General features: G+C 38.4%; 1 protein-coding gene across 8 annotated transcripts; it reads left to right on the plus strand.

Annotated features, from left to right (window-relative positions):
- The first annotated feature begins 2,400 nt into the window (after positions 1-2,400).
- dorip1 (dopamine receptor interacting protein 1) lies at positions 2,401-26,999 on the plus strand. 8 transcript variants are annotated; one of them, XM_072568420.1, is made up of 8 exons: positions 2,404-2,594; positions 4,416-4,549; positions 5,961-6,016; positions 13,756-13,891; positions 14,187-14,711; positions 19,599-19,688; positions 22,317-22,451; positions 26,152-26,998. In XM_072568420.1, the coding sequence occupies exons 4-8, from the start codon at positions 13,824-13,826 to the stop codon at positions 26,333-26,335; spliced, it is 1,002 nt and encodes a 333-aa protein (XP_072424521.1). In that variant the 5' UTR covers positions 2,404-2,594; positions 4,416-4,549; positions 5,961-6,016; positions 13,756-13,823; the 3' UTR covers positions 26,336-26,998. The 8 variants fall into 8 exon arrangements, with proteins under 8 accessions (XP_072424518.1, XP_072424526.1, XP_072424521.1 ...); XM_072568419.1 differs by lacking the exon at positions 4,416-4,549; XM_072568423.1 differs by lacking the exon at positions 13,756-13,891 and having other exon boundaries at positions 2,406-2,594; positions 26,152-26,994.
- Positions 27,000-27,729: the final 730 nt, after the last annotated feature.

The following is a 27,729-nucleotide window of genomic DNA, read 5'->3' on the forward strand; positions in this document are numbered from 1 at the left end:
AAAGACTATATTTTTTGATTGAGAAGATTAGTTCCAGAGACATTCTGGCCTTGAAGCATTAACTGTTTCCCCTTCCGTGGATGCTGCCAGACCGAAGGAATTTCTCCAAAATGAGTTCACATGAGGAATTCCATTCCTTGGTGAATATTAATGAGTTATCTGACATCCTGAGATGGCTCCTTATGCAGCTTACATCACCACTATCCCTGAAAAGCTTATTAATGAAATGAGCCTTTACCATTGTAATGTCTGAGTATCCATACTGACAATACTTGCATGAATGCAGGCTATGAAGTTTGGGTCAGTTTTCTTCATTCAGCTTCTCTATCAAAAGAAATTGTAAATTATGATGTGATTTTACCATTACCTACCTCCCAGCATGTTCTAGCATGACTTTGAGAACCCCAGACCTGGGACAGAACTTCTTCCGCTCCCCCCGCCCCGTAAAATGATCATTAATTGTTGCATAAGACAATCTGTTTTTGTCCTACTCTGCTTTCTTACCTGATCTGGCCTGCATGTATCTCCAGACTCATGGCAATATTGTTTGCTTTTAACTGCCCTCTGAAATATTCAAGCAAACTTCTCAGTTCCAGAGCAATTAGGAGATGGTAACAAATGTTGGTTGCACACATGCCATTAAACAGAAACAAAATCAGAGAGACCATTAAAATGAGGGTTTCAGCTGAGACTGCTGCAGAGAACATGGATGCTACAGTCAAAAAGACAGTTTGAACAGAAAATTGAAAACACCATAACTGAAGGTATGGAGATGTGGAAGCCCTCAAAGTGGAGGAGGTTCTGAGTCTGAATTCCAAAAGACTGGATTTTCTTGACTGAGAAGATTAGTTCAGAAGAAGTCATACTTGTAGCATTAACTCTGTTTCCTTTTCCACAGATGCTGCCACATCTACAGAGATTATCTAAAATTTTCTGTCTTTATTTCAGGCATCCAGCATTCACAATATTTTAGGCTTTATCAGATAGAGCAGCTGCCTCTCATAAATGGATACCGTCACACCTAGCCAGGTCTCTATAAATGCTACCCCAGATAATAGAAACACATTTGACAAACAGAAAAAAGTGAAATTAAGTAAGCCTCATATAGGATGACAAACTTAATAAGTCATGAAAATTGGTGGTGTAGTGGACAGGGATGAAGGTTATCTCAGAGTAAAGTGGGACCTTGATAAAATGCCAAAGGGCCGAAGAGTGGTAATTGGAGTTTAATATAGGTAAATGTGAGGCATTGCATTTTGATAAGGCAAACCAGGAAAGTACTTGAACACTGCATAGTAGGGTCCTGGGGAGTGTGGCTGAACCAAGAGACCAAGTACAGGTGCATTGTACTTTTTTACTTTACTTTGTACATTTTTTAAAAATTGTACATTTACTTTACAGGTAAGTAAAGCCATAGGCAGACAGGATGGTGAAGACGACATTTGGCACTCTTGCCTTCATTGGTCAGTGTATTAAGTATAGGAGTTGGGGCGTCATGTTGCAGCTGTACAGGATATTGTTGAGACCACTTTTGGAATATTGAATTCAATTCTGGTCTCCCTGCTATAGAAATCTTGAAATGGTTCAGAAAACATTTACAAGGGTATTGCCAGGATTGGAGGATTTGAGCTAGAGGGAGATATTGAATAAACTGTGGCTTTTTATCCTGGTGTCGAATGCTGAGTGGTGACCTTATAGAGGCTTATAAAGTCATGAGAGGCATGGATAGGATGAAGGGACAAAATCTTTTTTCCAGGCTCGGGGATTCCAAATCAAGAGGGCATGGTTATAAGGTGAGAGGGGAAAGGTTTAAAAGGGAGCTGAGAGGCAACTTTTTCACACAGATGGTGGTGCATGTCTGGAATGAACTACCAGAGGAAGTGGTGGTGGCTGGTACAAATAAAACATTTAAAAGGCATCTGGTTGGGTACAGGAATAGGAAGGGTTTCGAGGGAAATAGGACTAAATTAGTTCAGGTTCGAAGGGTCACTGATCCAAAACATTAACTCTGATTTCTCCTTACAGATGCTGCCAGACCTGCTCAGCTTTTGCAACAATTTCTGTTTTGGTTTCTGATTTACAGCATCCGCAGTTCTTTCGATTCTTATCTAGATTAGTTTAGGATGTCAGGTCGGCATGGATGAGTTGGAGCCAAGAGTCTGGTGCCGTATAACTTAATGACACTGGACAGCTGGCACTTCTACTCCGGTAGAGCCGCTGTGTTACCGGTGCTAACTGCAGAAATGACAGTTGACTCCAGATCAACGCGAAAGAAGCGCAGCACGTGCCCATCTAAGCCCCGCCCTTTTCCAAACTCCACCCCAACCCTTTGCTCCAGCAGCAACGCCGGCCCCGCCTGGTTATTCCTCCCAGCGCCGGCCACGCCTCTCCAGTGGTAGGTGGGGCGCAGTGTGCGCCGGGACGGCTGGTGACGTTGCACAATAACAAAGTCGGCGGTGTGGGGGTAGCGAAGTATGATTATATTTTACAATTGAGGGTGGCATGGATGCGAGTTTTGTGTCTAATGTCGAAATGGCAGACAATGCTCAGAATTTCTTGAAGCATCCTGGAAAAAGATATTGTCAACCCGAAAGGTAAATCAAAACGCATTTAGCGATGAAATTATGTTGGAGTGTGTGAAAACCGGACGCGAATTCGCTGTACAACTTGCCTAGAGTTGACTGGCTGAAGGTGGTGTATTTGTCACTGGGCCTTACTCTAGTGCAGTTCTCTAAACATTCGCAGTCACGCACTTAAATTCACTTTGGATTTCAGAGGCACGGTTGGTAAACTTTATTGACAGCAGATTTGGTCTGATAATTCTGCTGAAACGATTTTCTATGAAGGTTTATCTCAAAACTTTTTGTTTTCCTGGCGGTGCAGTCGTCCATTTAAAACAGAACTCATGATGGTAAGAAAGTCCATGAATTTTGTACTGCTGTCCTACTACGGATTAAGAATTGAGTAAGGAAATATTGATTTGGGTAAATGGAAATCTACAGTCGGCAAATTTGGATTTTTGCTGAAAAATGTGTTGCTGGAAAAGCGCAGCAAGTCAGGCAGCATCCAAAGAGCAGGAGAATCGACATTTCGGGATAAGCCCTTCTTCAGGCTTATGCCCGAAACATCGATTCTCCTATTCCTTGGATGCTGCCTAACCTACTGCGCTTTTCCAGCAGCACATTTTTCAGCTCTGATCTCCAGCATCTGTAGTCCTCACTTTCTCCAAATTTGTATTTTTGTCATGATTTGGAGATGCCGGTGTTGGACTGGGGTGTACGAAATTAAGTGAAGAGTCTGTTTCCATGCTGTACATCTCTATGACCAGGTTATAGTCCAACAGGTTTAATTGGAAGCACACTTGGAAGCACTCCGAAAGCTAGTGTGCTTCCAATTAAACCTGTTGGACTATAACCTGGTGTGTGATTTTTAACTTTGTATTTTTGTGGCTTTGTCTCACTTTTTAAAAATCTGACCTGGAACTTGATGTAAAGTTGCAATCGTTGTATTTCAACAGCGATGTGTAAAATATGTGTTGACGTGATTTCCTTGCTGAAGTACCCAAATGCTCCAGTTTTTGTGCACCGAAACTGGATGCCGTGTCATTTTTGGGATATCCAGTAATGGAAATTCCTGCTACCTGCTTGCCCATTCTAATAACCCTGCTCTGTATTGGTCTCAATGCGCACTCTCTCTGATTCATTGGTTAAGTGTTGAGTAAGCTCTCGAGTCAAATAGCACACTTTTGTAGAACTCAGAACCATACTTTAACCAAGTGAACCAGGTACAGTATTGCTAGGCTGATTCATTTGTGGAATTGATTTGGATTATGATTATAACATTGGCATATTGTGTTTGCAAAAATGTATTAATAGTACTGTGTTGGATTTTAGACTGAGAATGTTCCTTCGAAGGAATGGTGTTTTAAATTTTACTGATGGGATTTTAAAAAACTAGTTAAAATAGGTCCAATGAAAGAAAATCATTTTACCATTTATTGTTTAATCATTTGGATCCTGAATACATCATTCTCCAAAAAAGACTGTGAAATACAAATTTCTTCTTCTAACCATATTGAAGGTACAAAAAAATGTAAGATAGTAGCAGCCGGATTTTAGATTTGTTTTTCTCATTATTTAAAGGATTTTCCAAATGGCTGCAAAATCATAATTTGAAAAAGTCAACATCTTCTTTGAATAAATTATCCAGTGAGGTTTTGGACAGTTGGCCATTTCCTCTTCCTGTAAGGAACAATGAAAGATTTTTAAAATAAATGATGCATTTTATATTTGTAGGATGTCTGAAATTGCTTCTAAATGATTTTGTTTTGTAAATCTTGTCATGTTTGTTGGGCATATGCAGTGAATGAGATGAGGCAGCAATGGGATACATGCCTCAGTCTATTTCTTTTGCAGAAATTGTTTATATCCATTTGAACAGCACATTGGTAAGGTCTCATCCAAAAGACAGCTCCTTAGCAATTCTACATTAGAATAAAATAAACAGGTACTGGAATCGGTCCTTCAAGCCTTCTACACCATTTAGCAAGGTAATGGCAAATCCTCTACCTCAACTCCACCTTCCTGCATTATTGCTATATTCCTTAGAATCCGCATTCTGTGATTTCTGCCTTGAATATATTCAGTAAATATAAAAACCAGAAGAACTGTGGGTTCTGTAAACCAGAATCAAAAACAGAAGTTGCTGAAAAAGCTCAGCATGTCTGGCAACACCTCTGAAGAGATCTCAGAGTTAATGTTTCAAGTCGGGTGACCCTTTTGGAAATGTTAACTCTGGTTTCTCTTCTCAAATGTTGCTAGACTTGCTGAGTTTTTCCAGCAGCTCCAGTTTTTGCAGTCAGTGAATATGTTGGTGTAAAAATTCCAAAGATTGAAGAGAAATATTTCCTTACCTCCAATCGAAATGGCTGATCTCTTTTCTAGGCAGTGACCCCATGTTATATATTCCATAGCCAGGGGAAACATTTTCTTGGCTTCTTCCATGTCAAGATTCATCAGATTTTGGTCTCAATTAGATATTTCTTCAAGGAATATAAATTTAGTCTACTTAACCTCATTCTCATCCCAGAAACTGTCCTGAAGTACTGAATTGCTAGATTGTTGTTTGAACCTATAAGTTTTAAAAAAAACACCTGACTGTTATTACTGAACTAATTTTCACACCTGGCTCAAATACTTTTATAATCTCTGGCCTGTACACTATCACAGTTGAAAGGAAGGGTAATGATACTTCCTAAATAAACAATGAATTTCAATAGAAAAAATGTCAACTGTATTATATTGCAGAACTCCTGCAGGAACAGTTTAATTTCATTGATACACAATGTGTTCAGGTATATTACAATGACAAGTAAATAAAACTATAAATTATGCGAATTTTTCACCCATAACAACGTGACCAAAAAGGCTACTCTTGTGTTCTGGTCCTGCAATGGATAACAGGGTAATATACATAATAGCAGGAAGTGGAAAATTAATGCTATGATGCAGTTATAATTACATTGGAGTCATGAATGCAAATTTATCATAGATGTTGATTATTTCAGAAATAAAGATAACACAGGCCTATTTAATAGCAACTGTGATTCAAGCTATAACTTAATAGCTAAAAATTTGTAAACAATTGTGTCTGTAGGAGAGCAGTTAAGATTACTGTTTAAAAGTCTATGCTATACGTTTTATTTAGAATGTGATCCTTATTATATTGCATGTATTACAAATGGTTCTATAGGTAATTTTTAAAGGGGAGTTGGATAGGTACTTGAGGATATAACCATTAAAATGCTATGGTCAAAAAGCAAGATATGGGACTAAGCATGACTGCTGTTTCGGAAAACCAGAACAGACCCAGTGACCTGAGAGAACTGTGCTGTAAGTTTCTGTGATTCTATAATCTATTTCAGTTGGTGGATGATCTGTAACTTTGTCATTGCTGTTCAGATTCCTTTTGAAGAGCCTTAAACAGCATGATGGAAAAAATGGTTGAGTGGCAGAATGTAAGTTTATCTTTGTTTCTTCTACTATTCTAAGTCCCCTGTTTCAGCTCTGTAGTGAGGAAGGTCTTCAGTAGAGGCCAGCACAGGGAATAAACAAAGGTTGTTGAAATACCAGGCTCAGTTATACATCTGTTGGTTGACTTTAGTTAGCATAAGTAGAGACAAAATTAAGAAACTTCAACTTAGAATTTTTTAAGTTGTATTTCTTACAGAAGCTAACATAGTGCATTTGTTATTTGGATGATCATAGCACTTGATCATTCAAGTTTCAATAACGACAATAACGGGTGAGAATGAGCATTCATGTCAGTTGCTAACATAACCTTTGCAGGATAGGCCCTTTTTAAATTGAAGTATATATTAATCTTAATAATCTAAATTCATCCTTTAGAATTTATGCCCCAGTTTGTGATTATACTGCAACCCATTAGTTGCTTATATAAGTACTAGACCAAAATCAATTCAACTGTGATAAAATTTGAATTCTCTATTGTTAATACAAACAATCACAAGTGAACCACACATGTCAGAGTTTTTCTATCCAGAATGAATTTTGAAGCAACTTAATGTAACAGAAAGCAAATTTATTTTGGTTTGTGTTGGCATATGTGATACTTGTAGGCTCAGATTGATATAAACAGTGCAACTGCATCTGTACAAAGCAATCTCTTCATGTGCCAACTAACTAACTGACTCTACTAGCCATACATGCATTGTGTAGAGTAGTAACGTCTTACTGAAAATACTTCGCAATCCCAGATCGAACATGCAGTTGTCTAATGACCTATGTAACACAGCATGATTTTAATTTATAGGTCTAATTAAAGTTATTTGATTTGGATATGGCCATACTTTCTACGTGTTCTGAAAATAATCATTAGAAAATATACACTTCTTTATAAAACTGCAAAATAGTTGATTTCATACTGTCACGAAAAATGACCATCTTCAAGTCTGTAGTTCAAGGAAGCAAATATTTTATTCAGACATGTGCAAGTGTGAAACTCATCCTAGTTATCTAATAAAGCATCTCAAAGATATAGTTTTCATCATAATTGTATAATTTTCAAGCTCATGCGGGTCTCCATTATCTCAACTTTTAAACTTTGGGTCTCTTGGTTTCCATGGTAACTCAACCATCTTGTCTGGATTCTTAGTTCCCTTATCATCATGTTCTGTGTAGCAATGAATAATATGCTTACACAGGCAGTTATTGATACAACATAAAATAAATTGAGCATAAGTATAGCACTTATTTCAAGACTGGCATGCACTTCAATTTTAATTATACTAATCTTAATCCATTTGTCCCTACTTCATTATTCATGTTTTTGCAAATAGTTATGTAGTTAAATTTGAAATTTTGTGTATAACCCTTTTTATATTTCAATTATAATACATTATTTCAATGTACTTACTTATTGAAGAAATGCTAAATAATATGGTCAACATTTTACAATCATTTTTGCAAAATGTAAACTTTTTTTAACCGTTTCCATACTTTTGCTTCTACCTGCAAGTTGTGGGGTAGCAAGAAATAGTTTCCTAATGTTTTGCATGTTGCATTCACAACATAAATAACAAAGTAAAAATTGGAGTTTACAAATTTAAATTTGAAGTAATTTTGAATGAAGTAACTGTAATAAAAAATAGCGGAGAAGTAGTAAGAGGGTGAAGAGAATGTGATAATTTTGCTGTATGCTCAACTAATATCTTGGATGTTGGGATAGGCTTAGTGTGGAATTTGACCTGCTAAACTGAGGGCGTGGAAGAGAATATTTTTCTCTCATATTAAAACAAATTGTTTAGCGCCATTGTATGTAATGTAGTACAATTATTGTTTTTCATTACTTAGAGTTGAAAAGAAAAGCTATGCTCTTAAATGTCCTGAATAGTTATGTGCATGAAAAATTAATAAGAGGTACTTGAGTGTGCAATTCATTTGAGGAAGTTTAAATAAATTTATAATTTTATATATTTAGTGGAATGTGGACCTCATCAGGATTAAAGCTTACACAATTGATTTCGTAGCACTGGTGCATCTTAAGCTGCTAGTGTGACAGATGAATTGTAACATAGAATTAAAAGCATATGAACCTTTATTTATCCCATATTTCACACTTTTGATCGCCATATTATTAAAAAGGTTTTAGAGTCAGTGGAAGGTGAAACCATATTGAAAGAATGATATCAGAATTGGGAGGCAATAATTAAAAGTGAATGCGTTCAAAGTTGTAACAGGAATAGGCCATTTGGCACTTTAACTTGGTGCCAATCTCCTACCCTTCCTGTAAACCTTAACATTATTTCCACTTAAATAGTCATCTTGTGTTGAATGTCTCAATTGAATCTACTGCACCATATTTCTAGGCAGTGCATTCCAGATTCCAACCGCATGCTGTTTGTGTTTAAAATGAGTTTTCTCACATTTGCATTTATTTTGTTTAAAATTTGATTCTCAATCCGCTTGTGTGTGTGAATAGTTTCTCTCTGGCTATGCTGTCCAGACTTGTTATGATTTTGAAAACTTCTATCAGATCAGGTTGTACGTTTGCTCACTGATTGTTCTCAGCATTTTGTCACCATGTTAGGTAACATGATCAGTAGGCCTCCGTTGAAGCACTAGTGTACTGTCCTACTTTCTATTTATGTGCCTTGGTCTGTTGTGGTGGGTGATATCATGTCTGGTTCTTTTTCTGAGAGGTTGGTAAATGAGGTCCAAATCATTGTGTTTGTTGATGGAGATCCGGTTTGAATGCCAGGCTCCTAAGAATTCCTGTATGTGTCTTTTTTTAGCCTGTCCCAGGATGGATGTATTGTCCTAGTCGAACTAGTGACCCTCATTGTCTGTGTGTAAGGATACAAGTGAGAGTTGGTCCTATGTTTTGGTGCTAGTTGGTGCTCATGTATCCTAGTGGCTAGTTTCCTGCCTCTCTGGCCGACGTAATGTTTGCTGCAGTCCTTGCAGGGTACTTTCTTTATGATGTTCGTTCTGCTGGTTGTTGGTACAGGATCCTTTAGATTCATCACGAGTTGCTTCAATGTGTTGATAGGTTTGTGGGCTACTATGATGCCAAGGGGCCGGAGTAGTCTGGTCGTCATCTCTGAGATGTCTCTAATGTATGGTAGTGTGGCTAGAGTCTCTGGGCATGTTGTGTTGTCTTGTTTAGGTTTGTTGTATAAAATTGACAGACTGTGCTTATCGGGTACCTGTTGTTCTTGAATACATTGTATTGGTGCTTTTCTTCACCACATCGTAGTTCCTGGGTGCTGCAGTGTGTTGTGGCTCATTTAAATAATGTCCTAATGCAGCTCTGTTTGTGGGTGTTGGGATGATTGCTCCTGTAGTTGAGTATCTGGTCAGTGTATGTCACTTTCCTGTAGATGCTGGTCTGTAGCTCTCCATTAGCTTTTCATTCTACTGTGACACTTAGGAAGGGAAATTTGTTGTTCACTTCCTCCTTGGTGAACTTTATACCAGTAAAGCTGTTGATTGTGTTTGTGGGTTTCCTCTAATTTGTTCCTTATGTGATGACAAAGGTGTCATCCACATAGCGGACCCAAAGCTTGGACTGGATATTGGTGAGGGCTGCTCGTTCCAACCTCTGCATAACTGCTTCTGCCAAGAATCCTGATATCGGTGATCCCATGGGTGTCTCATTGATTTGTTTTCAGGTCTTGTTGAAGGTGAAGTGGGTGACGAGTTTGTCTTCTAGTTTGTCTACTAGTTGGAGTTGGTGCTGTCTGGTGTATGTGTCCTTGGTTCGTTTCGTAGTGGGGCCAGTGTTTCTTTGGCCAGAGTGATGTTTATTGATGTGAATAGGGCCATCACAATGAAGGAAACCAAGACCTCACATTCAAACCGGAACTCCATCAATAAACACATTGATTTGGACCCCATTTTCCAACTTCTCAGAAAAAGAACTGTAAGTGATATCACCCACCGCAACAGACCAAGACACACAAATAGAAAGCTGAACAGTATGCAGGTGCTTCAGCAGAGGTTCAGTGATGTTACCTAGCATGGTGACAAAATGTCTGAGAACAAACCTTCCAGCTCAGCAAGCAAACTTACTAGCTGAACCACAATCTGAGCTACAAATCTGCACAAAAATTGCAAACTTCTATCAGACCTCCCTCACTCCTCTTCTCTCCAAGACAAACAGTCCAGCTTTTCCAATCTGTTTTCATAACCATTTCTCACCGTTAGAATTATTCTTATACTTCTGAACTCTTCAATGTCTTCACATCTTTTCAATAGTGCTGCACCCAGAACTGTACACAATGCTCCAACTGAGGTATATCTCGTGTTCTATACTAGTTCAGCACATCTACTTTGCTCTTGTACTTTTTTTTTCCTTATTTTCTGAAGCCTAGAATACTGTATGCTATATTAGCTGCTCTCTCTACTTGTCCTGTCACCTTTAATGATTTGTGCACATATACATCCAGACCTCTGCTCCTCCACCCCTTTAGAATAGTACGTTTACTTCTTAACCATGTTATTTGTACTAAAATGTAACACCTCTCACTTGTCCATATTGAATTTTATCTGTTTCTTATTTGGTCACTCCAGCAATTTGTCAGTGTCCTTTATAAGTTCGATGCTGTTATCAGTTTATAGTGCTCCCAGGTTGTACATTGTCCACAAACTTTGAAATCATCTCTTGCACGCTAATATCTAAATCATTGCCATCATCAGGAAAAGCAAGAGTCTCAAAACAGACCCCAGAGAACACCACCACAAACCTTTCTATAGTTCAAAAAAAAATGTTAACCACTACTCACTGTTTCTTATCTCTCAGTTTGTATCCGCAATGCTGCTGTCCCTTTTCAGAGTTCTAATTTTTCTCACAAGTCTTTTTGTACCCTATTGAACACCTTGTGGATGCTGATGTACACTTAAAACTTTCCACTTCCCTTGCTTTTTTTTAAAAGAAAAGGTTAGTAAAATGCAGTTTTCCTGTGAACAGTTTGTACTGGTTTTTCTAAATTAACCTGTATTTTTCCATGTGACAATCCTGAATAAGTGCTTCTAGAAGATTTCCCATATCAAAAGTTAAGTTGGCTGGTTTGTAATTGCTGGGCATATCTTTAAAACCTTTTTTAAACAAGTGTACTTTTTGCAATTCTTCAGTCCAATTAAACCACCCCTGAGTGCTGGAAATATTGAAAGATTATTTTCAGTTCACTTGATATGATAGAACATATCAAGCACAGCACAGATCAGGCCCTTCAGCCCATGATGTGTTGACCATTAATCCTTGTATAAGGTAAACCTAATGTACGAACCCTCAAATTTCTGTGACCATATGCATGTCCAGTGGTCTCTTAAATATCCCCAATGACCTCGCTTCCACAACTGCTGCTAGCAACGCATTCCATGCTCCCACAACTCTCTGCGTAAAGAACCCGCCTCTGACTTCCCCTCTATACTTTCCGCCAAACAGCTTAAAACTATGACCCCTCCTGTTAACAATTTCTGCCCTGGGAAAAAGTCTCTGGCTATCAACTCTATCTGTGCCTCTCAATTAGGTCCCCTCTCTTCCTTTCCTCCAATGAAAAAAGTCCGAGCTCAGTCAACCTCTCTTCGTAAGATGAGCCCTCCATTCCAGGCAGCATCCTGGTAAACTTCCTCTGAACCCTCTCCAAAGCATTCACATCTTTCCTATAATAGGGCGATCAGAACTGGACACAGTATTCCAAGTGCGGTCTAACCAAAGTTTTATAGAGCTGCAACAAGATCTCATGGCTCTAAAAACTCAATCCCCCTGTCAATGAAACCCAAAACACCAAATGCTTTCTTAACAACCCTGTTCACTTGGGTGGCAATTTTAAGGGATCCATGTTCCTGGACACAAAGATCCCGCTGATCCTCCACACTGCTAAGAATCCTGTCTTTAATCCTGTACTCAACTTTCAAGTTCAACCTTCCAAAATGCATCACTTCGCATTTATCCAGGTTGAATTCCGTCTGCCACCTCTCATCCCATCTCTGCGTCCTGTCAATGTCCCGCTGCAGCCTACAACAGCCCTCTATACTGTCAACGACACCTCCAACCTTTGTGTCGTTTGCAAACTTGTTAACCCATCCTTCAATCTCCTCATCCAAGTGATTAATAAAAATTACAAAGAGTAGAGGCCCAAGAACAGAGCCCTGTGGAACACCAGGCAGAATACTTTCCTTCCACTATCACTCGCTGTCTTCTGTCGACCAGCCAATTCTGTATCCAGACAGCTAAATTTCCCTGTATCCCATTCTTCCTGACCGAGCCTACCATGGGGAACCATATCAAATGCCTTGCTGAAGTCCATATACACCACATCCACTGCTCGACCCTCATCAACTTGTCTAGTAACCTCCTCAAAGAACTAATAACTCCATTATGCTCTCACTTCCCTCAATATCATTCGATGCATCTCATCTGGTCCTGGTGCCTTATTGACTTTAAGTATTGACAGCTTATACAATGTGAGAAACAGAACTCACTCACAAATCAATCAACCTTAGACAAAGCCTTGGAAACAAGAACAATTTATTACAGTCTTGCAAGTACCGGATGCCTCTGCAATCAAGCAGAAATGTGCGCCAAAACAGAGCCTGTTAGTTTTCTTATTCAGTTTACAAGTTGTGGAATCACGCCTCCCTTTTCCCATCCTATCATAAGCCGATTACCTCACTTGTTAGTTATTTTCTTATCTGGCCGTCCTGCTGTCCTTGTCTGCATTCTTTGTTCCTTGTTTGTTACAGCTTGTTCTTTTATCCAGTTTCTCTGATCATACTATAATCTTTATTGTGAAATGTTCCTGCTGCTTCTTTTTGTGGTCAGCTACAACCCTTCATAGTTATTTCCTAGCTTAAAACTATTTTCTTTAAAAGACCCTCTCTATTCATTAGCCTTAAGTATGCTACATGCTACAAGAATTCCATGACTATTTGTAGAATGTTCCCCTTCCCTTCCCCCACTACACCCCCTCCCCCACCTGCAAAAACAACATTTCTAATCTCCCCACATACAATACCAACTCTTTATCAATTTTGAACTATTTTAGTGACTGAGTTTCCTTCTCTAACATGATGGCCTGGGCAGTATCTGGGGAAGGGGAACTTATAGTTGGAAAAAAAAGACTGAGAGTTGACCCAAAAGACTTTTAAAATTCATAGTAGGGTTTGATAAGAGTAGAGGGGAGTGCAGAAGATATCCAAACTAGGTGTTAGAAACATCAAATAGTCACTAATAAGTCCAATAAGAGGCTTCAGAGGATCTTCTTTACTCAAAGATAGTTAGAATCTGGAGATTGCAATATATGAAAGACCATAGATGCTGGACTAATAGAGAAAAAGGAAAATAAAGATATGCTCGTAGGAGTTAATCTTTAGAGTGGGAGGAGGCTGGTGTGAAGCATAAACACCGACAACAGATCTGTTCAGCTGTTTTTCTGCTGTGAATTCTAAGTATTATCCAGTGATTACATTTTCTGCTTTATTCGTAATGCTGGAGATACTCAACAGATCAGTCAACATAACTGGAGAAATGAATAGTTAATGTTTTGGGTGTATGACCTTTCATTGGGAAGACAACTATTTTTCTGTACAGAAATGCTGTCTGATATGCTGAATATTTACAGCATTTTGTTTTTATTTCACATTTCCAGCATCATAGTATTTTGTTTTTACATTTCATTATTGATTCATTTATATACTGGTGAATTTTGTTTATAATCTGTTCCTGTTGCAGAATCATTTGAGTAGAACTCCAGAATATGCTTTGAAACAATTGTATGTTGATGATTCTTAATAATAAAGATGGATTATAATAAAATTACTAAAATAATGAAGCACTCTTCCTGTTCTGAAGATTGTATCATTCGCAGGTACACTACACTGTGATATTATCCCATACTTGTATTGGTGAATTCAAAAATTTAGTTAGTTCAACTTTAGGTCTGATTTTGTAACCTCTATTTCATGGCAATGTTACCGTTAGCTTGTAGCTTTATGAAGATTAAAGTAACACTTGACCTATCTGGATAGTCACAGAATATTGGCGAAGAAAAATGGAAAATGTTTTAACTTTGTTAATAGATAGTGCTGAATATCTTTGTACAAGCTTGAATCATTTAATTTATATCTAAGCACGTTGCTTTTCTTAAAACATCTTTATTCTAGGTCAAAGACGTTATTCGAAGAGATCCGAGCATCTGTTACAAATAATTCAAATGAAGATAGATCCTTCTGGAGACCTGTTCTTCCATGGGGTGGAATGTATACCATTAAAGCTGGAAGAAAGGCAATGGCCTGCACTCCATTGTATGTTAGGATAAGCCTAAAAAACACTTGCAGCATTGATGGGTTTTTGATGTTGTTGTATGTAATTCTCAGTGAAAATGAGAATTTTCGTCGAGAATTATCAAGCCACTTGGGAAAGGAATTTGTTGAGCGTTTTCTGTACTTGATGGACTCTTGTAAATTCACAACTGTCAAGTTACTGTGGATTTGGGATAAAATGGAAAAATGTCAATACAGATCAGAAGTCCACAAAGCCTCACTAGAGATTGATCTTTTTGGAAATGAACATGAAAACTTCACAAGGAACCTGGAGAATCTTATGTCCACAATCCAGGAAACATTCTGTTCTAATGGGAGATGTCCCGCACGTGCACAGGAAGATCAGCGCAATACGATTACTATCTTGTATGTCGTTTTTTTTTGTTGTTTTTTAAAATTTATATCAGCATGAAACTGGGTGGTACTGTTTTTTTTTGATCAGCATTGGAACCTGTGTTTAGCATCTCAGTTTGAGTCCAGCGAATTGAGGATTATGTAAAATGAATTAGAACAATTTATGTCTTGGTCTATCTGGATATGATATACAGGTGAAGAAAAATGTTTGTTTTTTTTAAATGAAGTAACTGCTGTGGGAAATAAAATAACTTTAAACTGGTGCAATAGATGTGTGCTGTTGATGTTGGATGGAACATAATGAGCTTTATTTTGTTTTTTGAGAGCATAAATCTTCTGGATTTAATTGCCGTATCTAGTACAAAATCAAAATCAAAAGCAATATATGCTCTAGTGGTTCAAGTGATCCTTTAAAATTTCCGTTTGGGATACATCATACTATGACTGGTACATACGTTTACCAGTTAGATCTGTTACTTTATGCCCTTTATGTAAAACAGACTATATAATTCTGCTAAAGCATTAGTGTGATCTTGTGACAAACCGAGTAGCTTACCACTAAATGCTCCTGTGATGGGACTGGTTTGTTGAATGCTGAAATTAGGATTTTAAACATTTAAGTAATTGGAATTTCATTTATGCACATTAAAATGTTCCTTGGGTGGGAAAATATAGTCGGTATTGGTAGAAATGGGAATCTGGGATGGTGTGTTGTTTCCCCGATGCCAGGGTCCAGGATGTCTCAGAGCAGAAGGGGGAGGGTGAGCAGCCAGAAGTCATTGTGCACATTGGCACGAATGACATAGGTTTGAGGTGCTGCGACGTGATTAGAGAGAGTTAGGAAAAAAGTTAAAAACCAAGACCTTCTTGGTGCATTAAGGGCTTAGATGGGATGGAATTTGTTAAGTGCGTTCAGGAAAGCTTCCTCGAGCAGCATATAGAGAGTCCTACTCTGGAACGGGCAAAGCTCGACCAACTCTTGGTAAATAGGGCAGGACAGGTGACGGAGGTGACAGTGGGGGAGCACTTTAGGACCAGCGACCATAGTTTTATTATTTTTAAAATAGTTATGGAGAGGGACAAAACTGGTCCACAGTTTCAAGTTCTAAATTGGGGCAAGGTGAATTTTGATGCAGTTAGACAGGAGCTTGCAGGGGTTGCTTGGAGTAGTTTGTTTGCAAGCAAAGGGACTTCTGGCAAATGGGAGGCCTTTAAAAATGAGATAGCTAGAGTTCAAGCTCAGTATTTTCCTGTGAGGGTGAAGGCAAAATTAGCAGGAATAGGGAATCCTGGATGATGAGATATTGAGACTTTGACGAGAAAAAAAGTAGCCGGTGTGGCTCGGGTACAGGCAGCTGGGATTGGGGAATCCCTGGAGATATACAGGAAATACAGAAGTTTACTGAAGAAGGAAATCAGGAGCCTGAAAAGAGGGCACAAGATAGTCTTAGCTGAGAAGATTAGAGTAAATCCAAAGAGGAACTTTAACTATATTAAAGGAAAAAGAATACCTAGAGTGGACATCTATGTGTAGAACTGCAGGTGATGGGTGAGGTTCTCAATATTCCTACTCTGTGTTTTACTATGGTGAAAGACATGAAGACCTGGGAACTTGGGGCAGTTCGTGGTGATATCACTCTCTTGGGGACAGTCCATATCACAGTAAAGGAGATGAAGGATGTATTAGAATGTATGAAAATGGATAAACCTGGTCCTGACCAGATATATTCAAGAACACTGCAAGAGGCTAGAGAAGAAATTGGGGGTTCTTGACTGATAATTTTGCATCATAGTTTAGCCATGGGTGAGGTCCTGGAAGACTGGAAGGTAGCGAATGTTATGCCATTCTTCACAAAGGGCTGCAAAGAAAAGTCTGGGAACTATAGACCAGTAAGCTTAACATCTATGGTAAATTACTTAGATTAGATTAGATTTTAGATCTAATCTAAGTAATTTACCATAGATGTTAAGCTTACTGGTCTATAGTTCCCAGACTTTTCTTTGCAGCCCTTCGTGCAAAGAAAAGTCTGGGAACTATAGACCAGTAAGCGGCACGGTGGCACAGTGGTTAGCACTGCTGCCTCACAGCGCCTGAGACCCGGGTTCAATTCCCGCCTCAGGCGACTGACTGTGTGGAGTTTGCACGTTCTCCCCGTGTCTGCGTGGGTTTCCTCCGGGTGCTCCGGTTTCCTCCCACAGTCCAAAGATGTGCAGGCCAGGTGAATTGGCCATGCTAAATTGCCCATAGTGTTAGGTAAGGGGTAAATGTAGATGTAGGGGTATGGGTGGGTTACGCTTCGGCGGGGCGGTGTGGACTTGTTGGGCCAAAGGGCCTGTTTCCACACTGTAAGTAATCTAATCTAATCTAATCTACTTGAAGATTGAAAGGGATAAGATATACATGCATTTGGAAAGTCAGGGTTTGATTACGAGTGGTTGGCAAGGCTTTGTGAGTGGGAGATCATGCCTCACAAATTTATTAGAATTTTTTGAAGTGACTGGGTAGGTTGACAAGTGCAGAGTGATAGACATAGTCTGTATGGATTTCAGTAAGGCCTTTGATAAGGTTCCATATGGTAGGCTGCTCTGGGTACAAAATTGGCTTGATGATAGGAAGCAGTGGGTAATAATGGATGCTTGTTGGACTGAAGGCTTGTGACTAGTGGAGTGCCTCAGGGGTCTGTACTGAGCCCATTACTGTTTGTTATCTATATCAGTGATTTGGATGAGAATGTACAAAGCATGATTAGTAAGTTTGCTGATGACACTAGAGTAGGCAGTATCATAGACGGTGAGGAAGGTTATCAAATTGCAGCAGGATCTTGATCAACCGAGAAATAGCAAATGGAGTTTAATATAGATAAGTGAGATCTTACATTTTGGAAAGTCAAATCAAGGTAGGAGTTTCACAGTGAATGGTAGGGTTTTAAGGAGTGTAGTGGAATAGGGGGATCTTGGAGTTCAGGTTCACGGTTCTTTGAAAGTGGAGTGACAGGTAGAGAAGGCAGTGAAGGCAGCTTTTGGCCTTCATTGTCCGGACATTGAGTATAGAAGTTCGGAAGTTATGTTGCAGCTATACAGGATGTTGGTGAGGCCACACTTGGAGTATTGTGTTAAGTCTTGGTTACCTTGTTATAGGAAGGATGTTATTAAAGTAGAAAGAGTGCAGAAGAAATTTACAAGGATGTTGCCCGGACTCAATGGTCTGGGTTGTAAGGAGAGGTTGGATAAGCTAGGACTTTTTTCTTTAGAGTGTAGGAGACTGAGGGGGGAACCTTAGGTGATTCAGATATGAGAGGCATAGATAGGGTGAATGCCCTCAGTCTTTTTCCCAGGTCCGGGGAATCAAGGACTAGAGGGCATCCATCGGTTTAAGGTTCGAGGGCAAGGAATAAAAGGGAACCTGAGGGGCAACCTTTTGTACAGAGCGTGGTACGCATATGGCATGAGCTGCCAGAGGAAGTGGTTGACGTGTCAACATTAACAACATTAAAAAGGCATTTGAACAAATACATGGATAGGAAAGAATTAGAAGGATATGGGCCAAGTGCAGTGAAATAAGGTTAGCGTGGATGGCATGAACCAGTTTGGGCCAAAGGACCTGTCTCTATGCTGTAAGACTCTGACTCTAAATCATAGAAAATGAGTACTGTAAGAACAGAAATTGGTCTTTGACTGTCCTGTTGAAAGAATAAAATATAGGATGGCAGGGAAAAGTCTCCCATTAGTAAAATCCTTAAGAGTCATTTATTGCCTCAAGCAAAAACAGAAACTGGCTACATCTGCAGAAACATTAGAGTTTGTGTTTTGAGTCGCGTGACCCTTGTTTAGAACTAGAAGCAGTTAGGAAAAGGTGTTTTTGCTGATAGGAGGAGGAGGAGGGAGAAAGAAGAAAGGGTGGGAAGACAAAGGAATTGTTTATAGTTGATGATTGGTCACTTATTGCTAGTTGTATCTACAGAAATTATGGAACTAACTGCAAAGTCCAAACCATTTTTTTTTTCAAGTCAGAGTTTGAAATTAATTTTTCACTCCTGTATAGGCAATGTAAATAAAACTGATTCGCATTTTTAAACTAAGTGTTGAACCTATTCAAAAGGAGTTTGTCACTTGACAGCTCTACAGGTCTTCAAGATGGAATTATTTAAGTAGTTGTAGTTGAAAACCTACTTTCAAATACTAGCAGGAAGCTAGCAGAAAAATTAAGTCTACACTGAACAAACATCACTCTTGCAATCATTCACTTGGACCTTTTTGTTTAAGGATGGATTTATTTTGGGTAAAAGTATTTAAACAAGCAGGTTTCTATTGTAAGAAGATAACCAGAAATCGTAAACACTACATTCATCATAGAATCTCTACAGTGTCATCTATTCAATCCACATTGACCCTTAGAGCATCCTACCCAGACCCATCCAGTATCTATTCTGCACATCTTTGGGCTGTAGGAGGAAACTGAAGCAACCGGAGAATATGCAAACTTCACACACAGTTGCCCAAGCTGGAATCAAACCTGGGTGCTGTGTGGCAGAGGTGCTAACCACCGAGTCACTGTGCTGCCCAGTCAATTTTGTCACCACAATTGCTAGAGTAGTGCGTCTGATTAACACTAACTTGAACTCATCGTGCATTGTCCTACTTGAATCAAACTCTAAATCAGAATAATTTAAATAGTACCAAATGATTGCCAGATTTATTCCCATTGCAGCACGTGTTGTATTGTTGAAAATGATTGCTTTGAAGACATTAATTATAATCAGCATTAATGTAAGCAATTTTAGTCAAATTATTTGTCTTTTAAACTAATTTTAATATGGAATATATTGAAAGTAAGCAATTCTTATTGTTTATGATTTGATTTCTAATTCAGATGCTAAGTTTTTTTTTCCCCTCCCGAAGACCTTCACATGATTCTCTCCTGGGTGATGTTATTCAAGCAGCAGTAGATGAATTGTTCTGTCCCAGGACTCAGCTGTGCAAAGAACATGGGTACGTTCGCAGATTTGCTTCATGTTCTTATAAGCTGATCAGAAGTGATATATATTTGCTGGTTACTTAATTGTTCATTTTGCACGCATTGGGTTAATGTCCACTGCAGGAAATTAGTTAATATGACAAGAATCTGGCTAGAGCTTTGCCAGTGTTTAAGTAAAACAGTGAGCAAATAATGTCAAATTCAGTATGATTCAGAAGTTGAATAATAACCAACATAGTATCCAATAAACAAATGCCCTTTTATCCTTGCCTGTCTTTTCAGTTGCCTTTTGTTTCCCCCGTCTATTCTCTGGTTGAGAGATTGAGCTAAAGACCTGTTCAAAGTCATTACTGCTCAGTAGCTGCCGACTAGCAGGTATGATAGTTGGTTGTGTATGTGACTTTTTTAAAAAAAGGTCTTTTATTTGCCCTGGATCTAATTGACATTTCATTCAACTGCGCAGTAAGTTTACATTTACTGCAAAATGCAGTTTCGTGGTGAGTCAGTAAACTCTTATGAGTAACTTCATCCATCTAGTTGGACACTGAGGGGTGGAATGGGTGTGCGGGCTCAATATTCCACTATTTGTATATTTGGAGTATGATTTCAGATATAAATCCTATGAAATACATTTCTTTTCTTTAATATAACATCTGTATATATAAAACTCTGCGGATATTACCTACCTAGACTTCCAAAAGGTGCTTCACTGGAGGCTGCTGAGTAAGGTGAGGGCCCATGATATTGGAGGTGAGCTGCTGGCATGTATTGAGGATTGGCTGTCTGACAGAAGGCAGAGTTGGGATAAAAGGTTATTTTTTGAGAATTGCAGCTGATGACAAGTGATGTCCCACAGGATTCAGTGTTGGGGCGGCAGCTGTTCACTTAATATAAAGATTTAGACTGTTTAGGAGAGTGGGCAAAGAAATGGCTGATGAAATTCAACATGAGCAAATGCGAGGTCTTGCACTTTGGAAAAAGAAAACAGGCAAGGACTATTTTCTAAATGGTGAGAAAATTCATAAAGCCAAAGTACAAAGAGATCTGGGAGTGCTAGTCCAGGATTCTCTAACGGTTGACTTGCAGGTTGAGTCCGTGGTTACAAAAGCAAATGTAATGTTGTCATTTATTTCAAGAGGGTTGGAATATAAAAGCAGCGATGTGCTACTGAGACTTTATAAAGCACTGGTTAGGCCCCATTTAGAATACTGTGTCCAGTTTTGGGCCCCATACCTCAGGAAGGACATACTGGCACTGGAGCATGTCCAGCGGAGATTCACACGGATGATCTCTGGAATGGTCGGCTGAACATATGATGAATGGCTGAGGATCCTGGGATTGTATTCAATTAGAGTTTAGAAGGTTGAGGGGAGATCTAATACAAACTTACAAGATAATGCATGGCTTAGAAAGGGTGGACGCTGGCAATTTGTTTCAGTCAGGCAGGGATACTAGGACCCATGGGCACAGCCTTAAAATTAGAGGGGGTCAATTTAAAACTGAAATGAGGAAACATTTCTTCAGCCAGTGTGTGGTGGGCTTGTGGAATTCGTTGCTACAGAGCGCAGTGGAGGCCGGGACGTATAATGTCTTCAAAGTAGAGATTGATAAATTCTTAAGCTCGCAAGGAATTAAGGGCTACGAGGAAAATGCGGGTAAGTGGCGTTGAAATGCCCGTAAGCCATGATTGAATGGTGGAGTGGACTCGATGGGCCAAATGGCCTTCCTTCCACTCCTATGTCTTATGGTCTTTTATAACATTATGACAAAGAATGCTTTTCCTATAAAAGGTGTTGCAATAAATTTAAAATCATACTTTTTAAAAAAATTGTCTTTTCCAAAATGAGAGGCTATTGTATAAAGGAGTAAAGGGGTATGTTTTCCCTAAAATCAATAGATTAACCTTGCTTTTCTTAAAAAAAAAACTCCTCTCAAAAGATTTCAATTAAATGGGAGTTTAATTGTTTGAAGATCTTGAATCTGACATTGAGAGAATAAGGGTGGAAGTTTTTTTTAAAAGCATGATTTCAACTCTAATTATTTATGGTTTCTAAAACATTTATAATGAACATTTCCATTGTTTCAGTATATCAAAAACAACTTGATTTAAAATCTCCAAAAGTCAAGTAGTTGCCTCAAAACTAATTACTTAGTTTTTATTCTGTGGCAACCCAATATTATAAGGCAGCTAATGAATTGGGAAAGTATTAACCAGCTAACTCAGTTGATTTACTGCTCTAAAGAAAAGCAAGCATATTTAATCTTTTAAGTTTATAAAAGTTGAAACCTTGTTATGTCTTTGCACTGCTCACACTCCATAGGAAACATATGTTGTTATTTTGTGGTGTCCTTTTTTTTAAAACTAAATAGCTTTAGCCTTAGTTTATTTTGTTGAAAGGTAATTTCATTTTTCATATACCATACTTTTAGTTTTGTGCCTTAGTTGCTCACCTTTTGGAGGAATTGTAATGTAAGGTCACTTTAAAATGTCTTAATTATAAATCTGAGTTAATTAGACAGAGAAATATTCCAATTGGAAGTCAAATCTTCCACTATTGGGGTATTTTGATGTAGGTGAATGGGTATCTCCGAGATTGGTGCTTCTGGCATGTATCTGTTATTAACTGCATTTCTTCTTCTAGGTGTAACGGTCAGCGCATGTTCACACAGAGAATTTTTTGCCATGATGCACCTCCATTTGTTATTCTAAATATGGAGCAATGGAAATCTGAGGAATTGGCCTATGTCCCATATAATTTAGCTTTAGCAAAACAAAGGTAGGACTTTGGCAGATTTCCCACTGGTCAAAGCTATCTGTGATGTCTAGATAGTAAAAATAATTGAGCTAAAGGGCATATATTTTGATGGGCATTTGAATCTTAGATAATTTCAAATAGATGATATTGAGTTAATATTTTTAGTAAATTAAGTCTGGCCAAAGTTAACACATTAGTGTTATGAGATGTATACGGTTATGGTTTGGGACTTCTCTAATTTAGCATTAAATGAAGGAGTTCTGTGACTCAAACAGGATCTGCCTGACAATATGCTTTAGTGAGGGGAATTATTGAAGATTTAAAAGGATGGCCTAGAATATTTTGAAGTGGTAGGGTGTTCACACATGAAAATAATAGCAAAAACACCTGTGTATACAGAATCTCAGGGAGATGTTGAGAATGTTGTGTTGTAAACAGTTGGACTTTGAATTGTCCGTTTGGCCAAGATGATACAGTTTGTGTCTCCAAAGATTGATAATTAGCACTTTTACGTAGAAGATCCATGGAGATGGACTTTGAGAGGGAAAGGTTTCCAACTCCTACGCTTAAGAATCTGTGAAAATGAGCAATTGGAGTCATAAGTCATGATGGCTCACCATGCAGAAATATGATTTGGATCTTGTAATCTGAATAAAATGAACCAAAAATTTGAAGATTTGGAATGAAATTGAAAGATTGCAATTTGAGGAAGAATCACTGGAAAAAACCCTGTGTGAAAGATAGGTCTTAGGTTAAGAGTTACGGAAAGTAAATAAATCAGTTTGAACTCTGGATAAATTGAATTTCTACTTAAAAGAAGTATAAAGTATACTTGTGAAGTTATCTTCCAATTCTGTTAAAAACTAAAAAGGGTGGTTCAGTTCCATATACTAGAGTGTAATACTGGAAAAGCACAGCAGGTGAGGCAGCATCCGAGAAGCAGGAGAATCAATGTTTTGGGCATGAGCCTGTCCTGATAAAGGGCTCATGCCCGAAACATCGATTCTCCTTCTCCTCGGATGCTGCCTCACCTGCTGTGCTTTTCTAGCACTACATACTTGACTCTGATCTTCAGCATCTGCAGTCCTCACTTTCTCCCGGTTGATTTCAAGCTTACTGTGAAGCCTCTTCTAAGGATGCCTATCTTGAAGTAGTTCTCCTCTCTCTGCAAAGTTCTCAGTGAATTTCTGTCTCACTGTACCCCCCAAGTCCTCTCCTCTGCCCTGAAGATCTTCAGCCATGTCCTCAAGTAGACTTGCTACCACAGCCACATCTCCTTCATTAATGCCTCCCTATGGAACCGTCTGATCCCACATGGACTCCGGACCACGTACACTACAAATCCGAAACCTTTAAAGATTCTCTTTCCAGATCCTCCGTTTCATGCGCCATCTACTCTACCTGCAGTCAGTCCTGCCCCAACTCAGAGACTCACTTTCCTAGACCTGCAATGGACCTCTGCATTTCTGATGAAGGGCTTATGCCCGAAACATAGATTTTCCTGCTCCTTGGATGCTGCCTGACCTGCTGTGCTTTTCCAGCACTGCACTCTCGACTCTGACCTCCAGCATCTGCAGTCCTCACTTTCTCCTGGTTCAGTTCCATAGTTTGAATAAAAGTATGTTTCAAAAATAATGCTCAGTCAATTGTGCTTTGAGTTGTTTGTTCATTAGAAATCTTCATGTGAAATCTTGTCATATTGTCCTTTCAGCCATGAAAAAGATATTCCATCTTTCAATTGAAAGCTATTGGTCTGATACATGGATCATAAGACATGACACGACTTTGATTTTCTGTGCCATTTTTACTTGCTCTGACCCACAGTAGGCAGCATTTCATATTTCATATATCATATTACATGGCTGGAAACCAATCATCTCAACTTCAGAACATCACAGAATGATAGGGAGACCCAGACATTTTCAGCTATTTCATTAGTTATCTTCAATCTGATTGCAGTACATACATCACCGTTCACATCTCAAGTAATGAAGCACTCCATGTCAGTAAGTACAAGTGCCAGGCAATGATCGTTTGCAACAGGTTCTAGTCACCTCCCCTTGACATTGTGACATTACCAGCATTGACCCCACCCTCTCTTATCAACATCTTGAAGATCACCATTGACCAGAAGCCCAACTGGACAAAACCCAAAAATATCTGGCTACAAGAACATGATGCCACTGGAAATGCTATGGTTTTCTGTCTTCTCAAAGTCTTTCCATCAAGTTAAGAGTCTGATGAAAAATCTCCATATATTAAGTTCAATTCCTATAATATTCGAAGCTGTATTGTTGAGGAAAGATCAGCCTACCTTAAACATACACTCTGGCCATAACTTGTGTATAATGGCTGCAGTATACCTCATTGAGAAGAATCAGTTCAGCAACTCACTAGTACATCTTCAGTAGCACCTTGCAACCAATGATATTTACCAAGTAGGAGGATAAATGCAGTTGATATGAAAACAGCATCATCTGCAATTTCCTATTTATGTTACACATTTTGATTCTGAACTGAATGGCCATTTGATTTTTTGCTGGATCAGAATCCTAGATTTCCTCCTTCAAAGTATTTTTGAAATAAACTTCACCACAAAGAAAGTAGAAGCAGGAGTAAGCCTTTTAGCCTATCGAGCCTGCTCTGCTGTTCAGCATGATCATGGCTAATCCTCTATTTCTACACCACAATTCTGCTGTTGTGATACATTTTAGCTTCTCGGAATCTATTTCTCTCAGAAATAAATTCCTAGAAGCTAAAATGTATCACAACAGCAGAATTTCTTTCAGAAATAGATTCACTGACTTGTTCTCTCACCTTTATGAGGTTGAGAATTCCTTAGGTTCACACATAGTGATGAAATTTCTTCTCTCTGTCAGAAATAGCCTACTGTATTTCCTGAGACCCCTTGATCTGGACTCCCTAGCTCAGCCTGGAGAGACATCTCTACATTCAGTTTGTCCAGTTTTGTCAGAACTTTATATATTTCCATGACATCCCCTCGTTCTCCTAAACTCCAGTGAATACAGACAGTTGACCACTCTCCTCTTCTCTGACAAAGTTTTCATCACAGGAGTCAGTCTAATGAACCTTCTGTTTTCCCTTCATGGAAAGTCTGTCTTCTTTGGTAAGAAGACTCAAACTATTCAGAATAGTCCAGGTGCGGTCTCGCCGAAGCCCTATACAGCTGCAGGAATGCCAATCTTTCATGTAAAGTGAACAAGTTCAGTCTTCGATGTCATTGCAAACTGCTTGAGTCATTCAGCAAGTTGCCTTTTGTCTAGATACTTAAATATTGCCTGAAATCACTATTAAATTTTAAATAAAGTGACTACTCGTTTTAGCAGGCTGACATTGTGCACAATGTTTTGGTATGAAGAGTTCTAAAGTTAGACTTTTGCCTTTTTAAGTCTGTAAAATATATAGTTAGGGTTAGTTTTAGACTATGCAGAAGCCTTCATGAAGTATATTGTAGTACCTAATGGATGGAGAAATTTAAGCTCATCAGTAAAGTACCACCAAATCAACAAAAGAATGAAAAGGCACTACAGGATAATTTAAATTGAAAAGCGAAAGAGTACTTGTACGTTCCTGTTGTGTTTTGCCAAATGTTTACAAAAGATGACCATTAGTATTACAATAGTTTAAAGTTTCTAGTTAAAGAAATGTTGAAATGGTAGTACCTTTTCAAAAATCTAACTATTGTCTCTTTCGACCTTAGATACACACTGGAAGGAGCAACACTTTTCAACAAGGAAGAACACCATTATTCTGCTGCTTTTATGATTGATGGTAATTGGATGCATTATGATGGCCTTAGAAATGAGAACTTAGTCTTTTTAAATAAACCTCCAGAGCTGTTGCTCCTGTCCTCCCTTGTCTATATTCGAGATAGAAGTGATTAAAAGTGCCTTATTCCGATAAGGCAACATATGTACATGACTACATAAGTCATTCTATCATTTTATGACTGTGGGGAGAAAATTAAACCAACTTGGCATCCAAGAAAAATGGACTATAAAAGTTCTGATTTATTAACCAAAACATTTATAATTGAATGTGCAAAGAACGAACTTAGTTAACTTAAAACTATGCAAATATGTACAAAAGACACACTTTAAGATGTATCTTTAATACTTAATGTTTAATATTTTATACAGAATTGTATACTGGAATAAAGTATATGTTTTACATGACCTTTCTAAGGTACATAATCATGTTAAAAAAAAATTGTAAAATTGCAAAAAGTCATCACTCTCCGTCGGTTTCCTAGTGAAAGTATCACCAGATATGTCACTGAAAACAGTGACTTGAGAAAAATTGGTTCCTTTAAAAATAATTGGCTGTTAGATAAAGTTCTAAGATTTTAAATAATAAGATGACTGGCACTATCAACATATTACAGTAAAAGGAGAAAATTGATTTTGATGCAACATAAAATGTTAAGATATTTGAAACAAAATAAATTCTAAAAAGCATTTGAAGCAAAAGATAACAGTCAAAACTGAAGTCTCAAATCAATGTGTTGAAGCTATTTATAGTCTTGGCATGTTATCATTTCTCGCTAGTTAAAACACCATGACTTTTGTTGTCGTAAGTCCTGAAAACAGTTGAGATAAATGATTTGTTTGACTTATTTTTGATGTTAAAAAATTACTTGTTAACGTTACCACAACAGAATCAAATAAGACAATTTTAATTTAGCAGAATTACATTGTGCTGTGTTGATGATTCAGCACTTCAAGTAGCCTTCACCTAGTTAATCTTTTTCCTTTGCCTGAAAAGTGAAGATTCAGACAAAACGCCAGGCATTGACAATTTTCTGGCCCTTTTTAAAAGGATGTGTTACATCAATCAATTTGTGTTTCTCTGATCGGGTGGTTCATGAATAACCCCATTGCCAGTTTGTAAAGTTTCTGTACAGAATGAAGAGATAGAACAGGACCTTTGGCCCTCCGATGTTGCGCCAACCTGTGAACTAATCTATGCTCACACCCCCTACACTATCCCATCATCATCCATGTGCTTATCCAAGGATTGTTCAAATCTCCGTAATGTAGCTGAGTTAACACATTGGCAGGCAGGGCATTCTATGCCCTTACCACTCTGAGTAAAGAACCTGCCTCTGACATCTGTCTTAAATCTGTGATCCCTCAATTTGTAGTTATGCCCCCTCGTACAAGCTGACGTCATCATCCTAGGAAAAAGACTTTCACTGTCTATCCTATCTAATCCTCTGATCATCTTGTATGTCTCTATCAAATCCCCTTTTAGCCTTCATCTTTCCAATGAGAACAGA

The sequence above is a fragment of the Chiloscyllium punctatum genome, chromosome 4 (genome assembly GCF_047496795.1).
Source record: "Chiloscyllium punctatum isolate Juve2018m chromosome 4, sChiPun1.3, whole genome shotgun sequence".
NCBI lineage: Eukaryota > Metazoa > Chordata > Chondrichthyes > Orectolobiformes > Hemiscylliidae > Chiloscyllium > Chiloscyllium punctatum.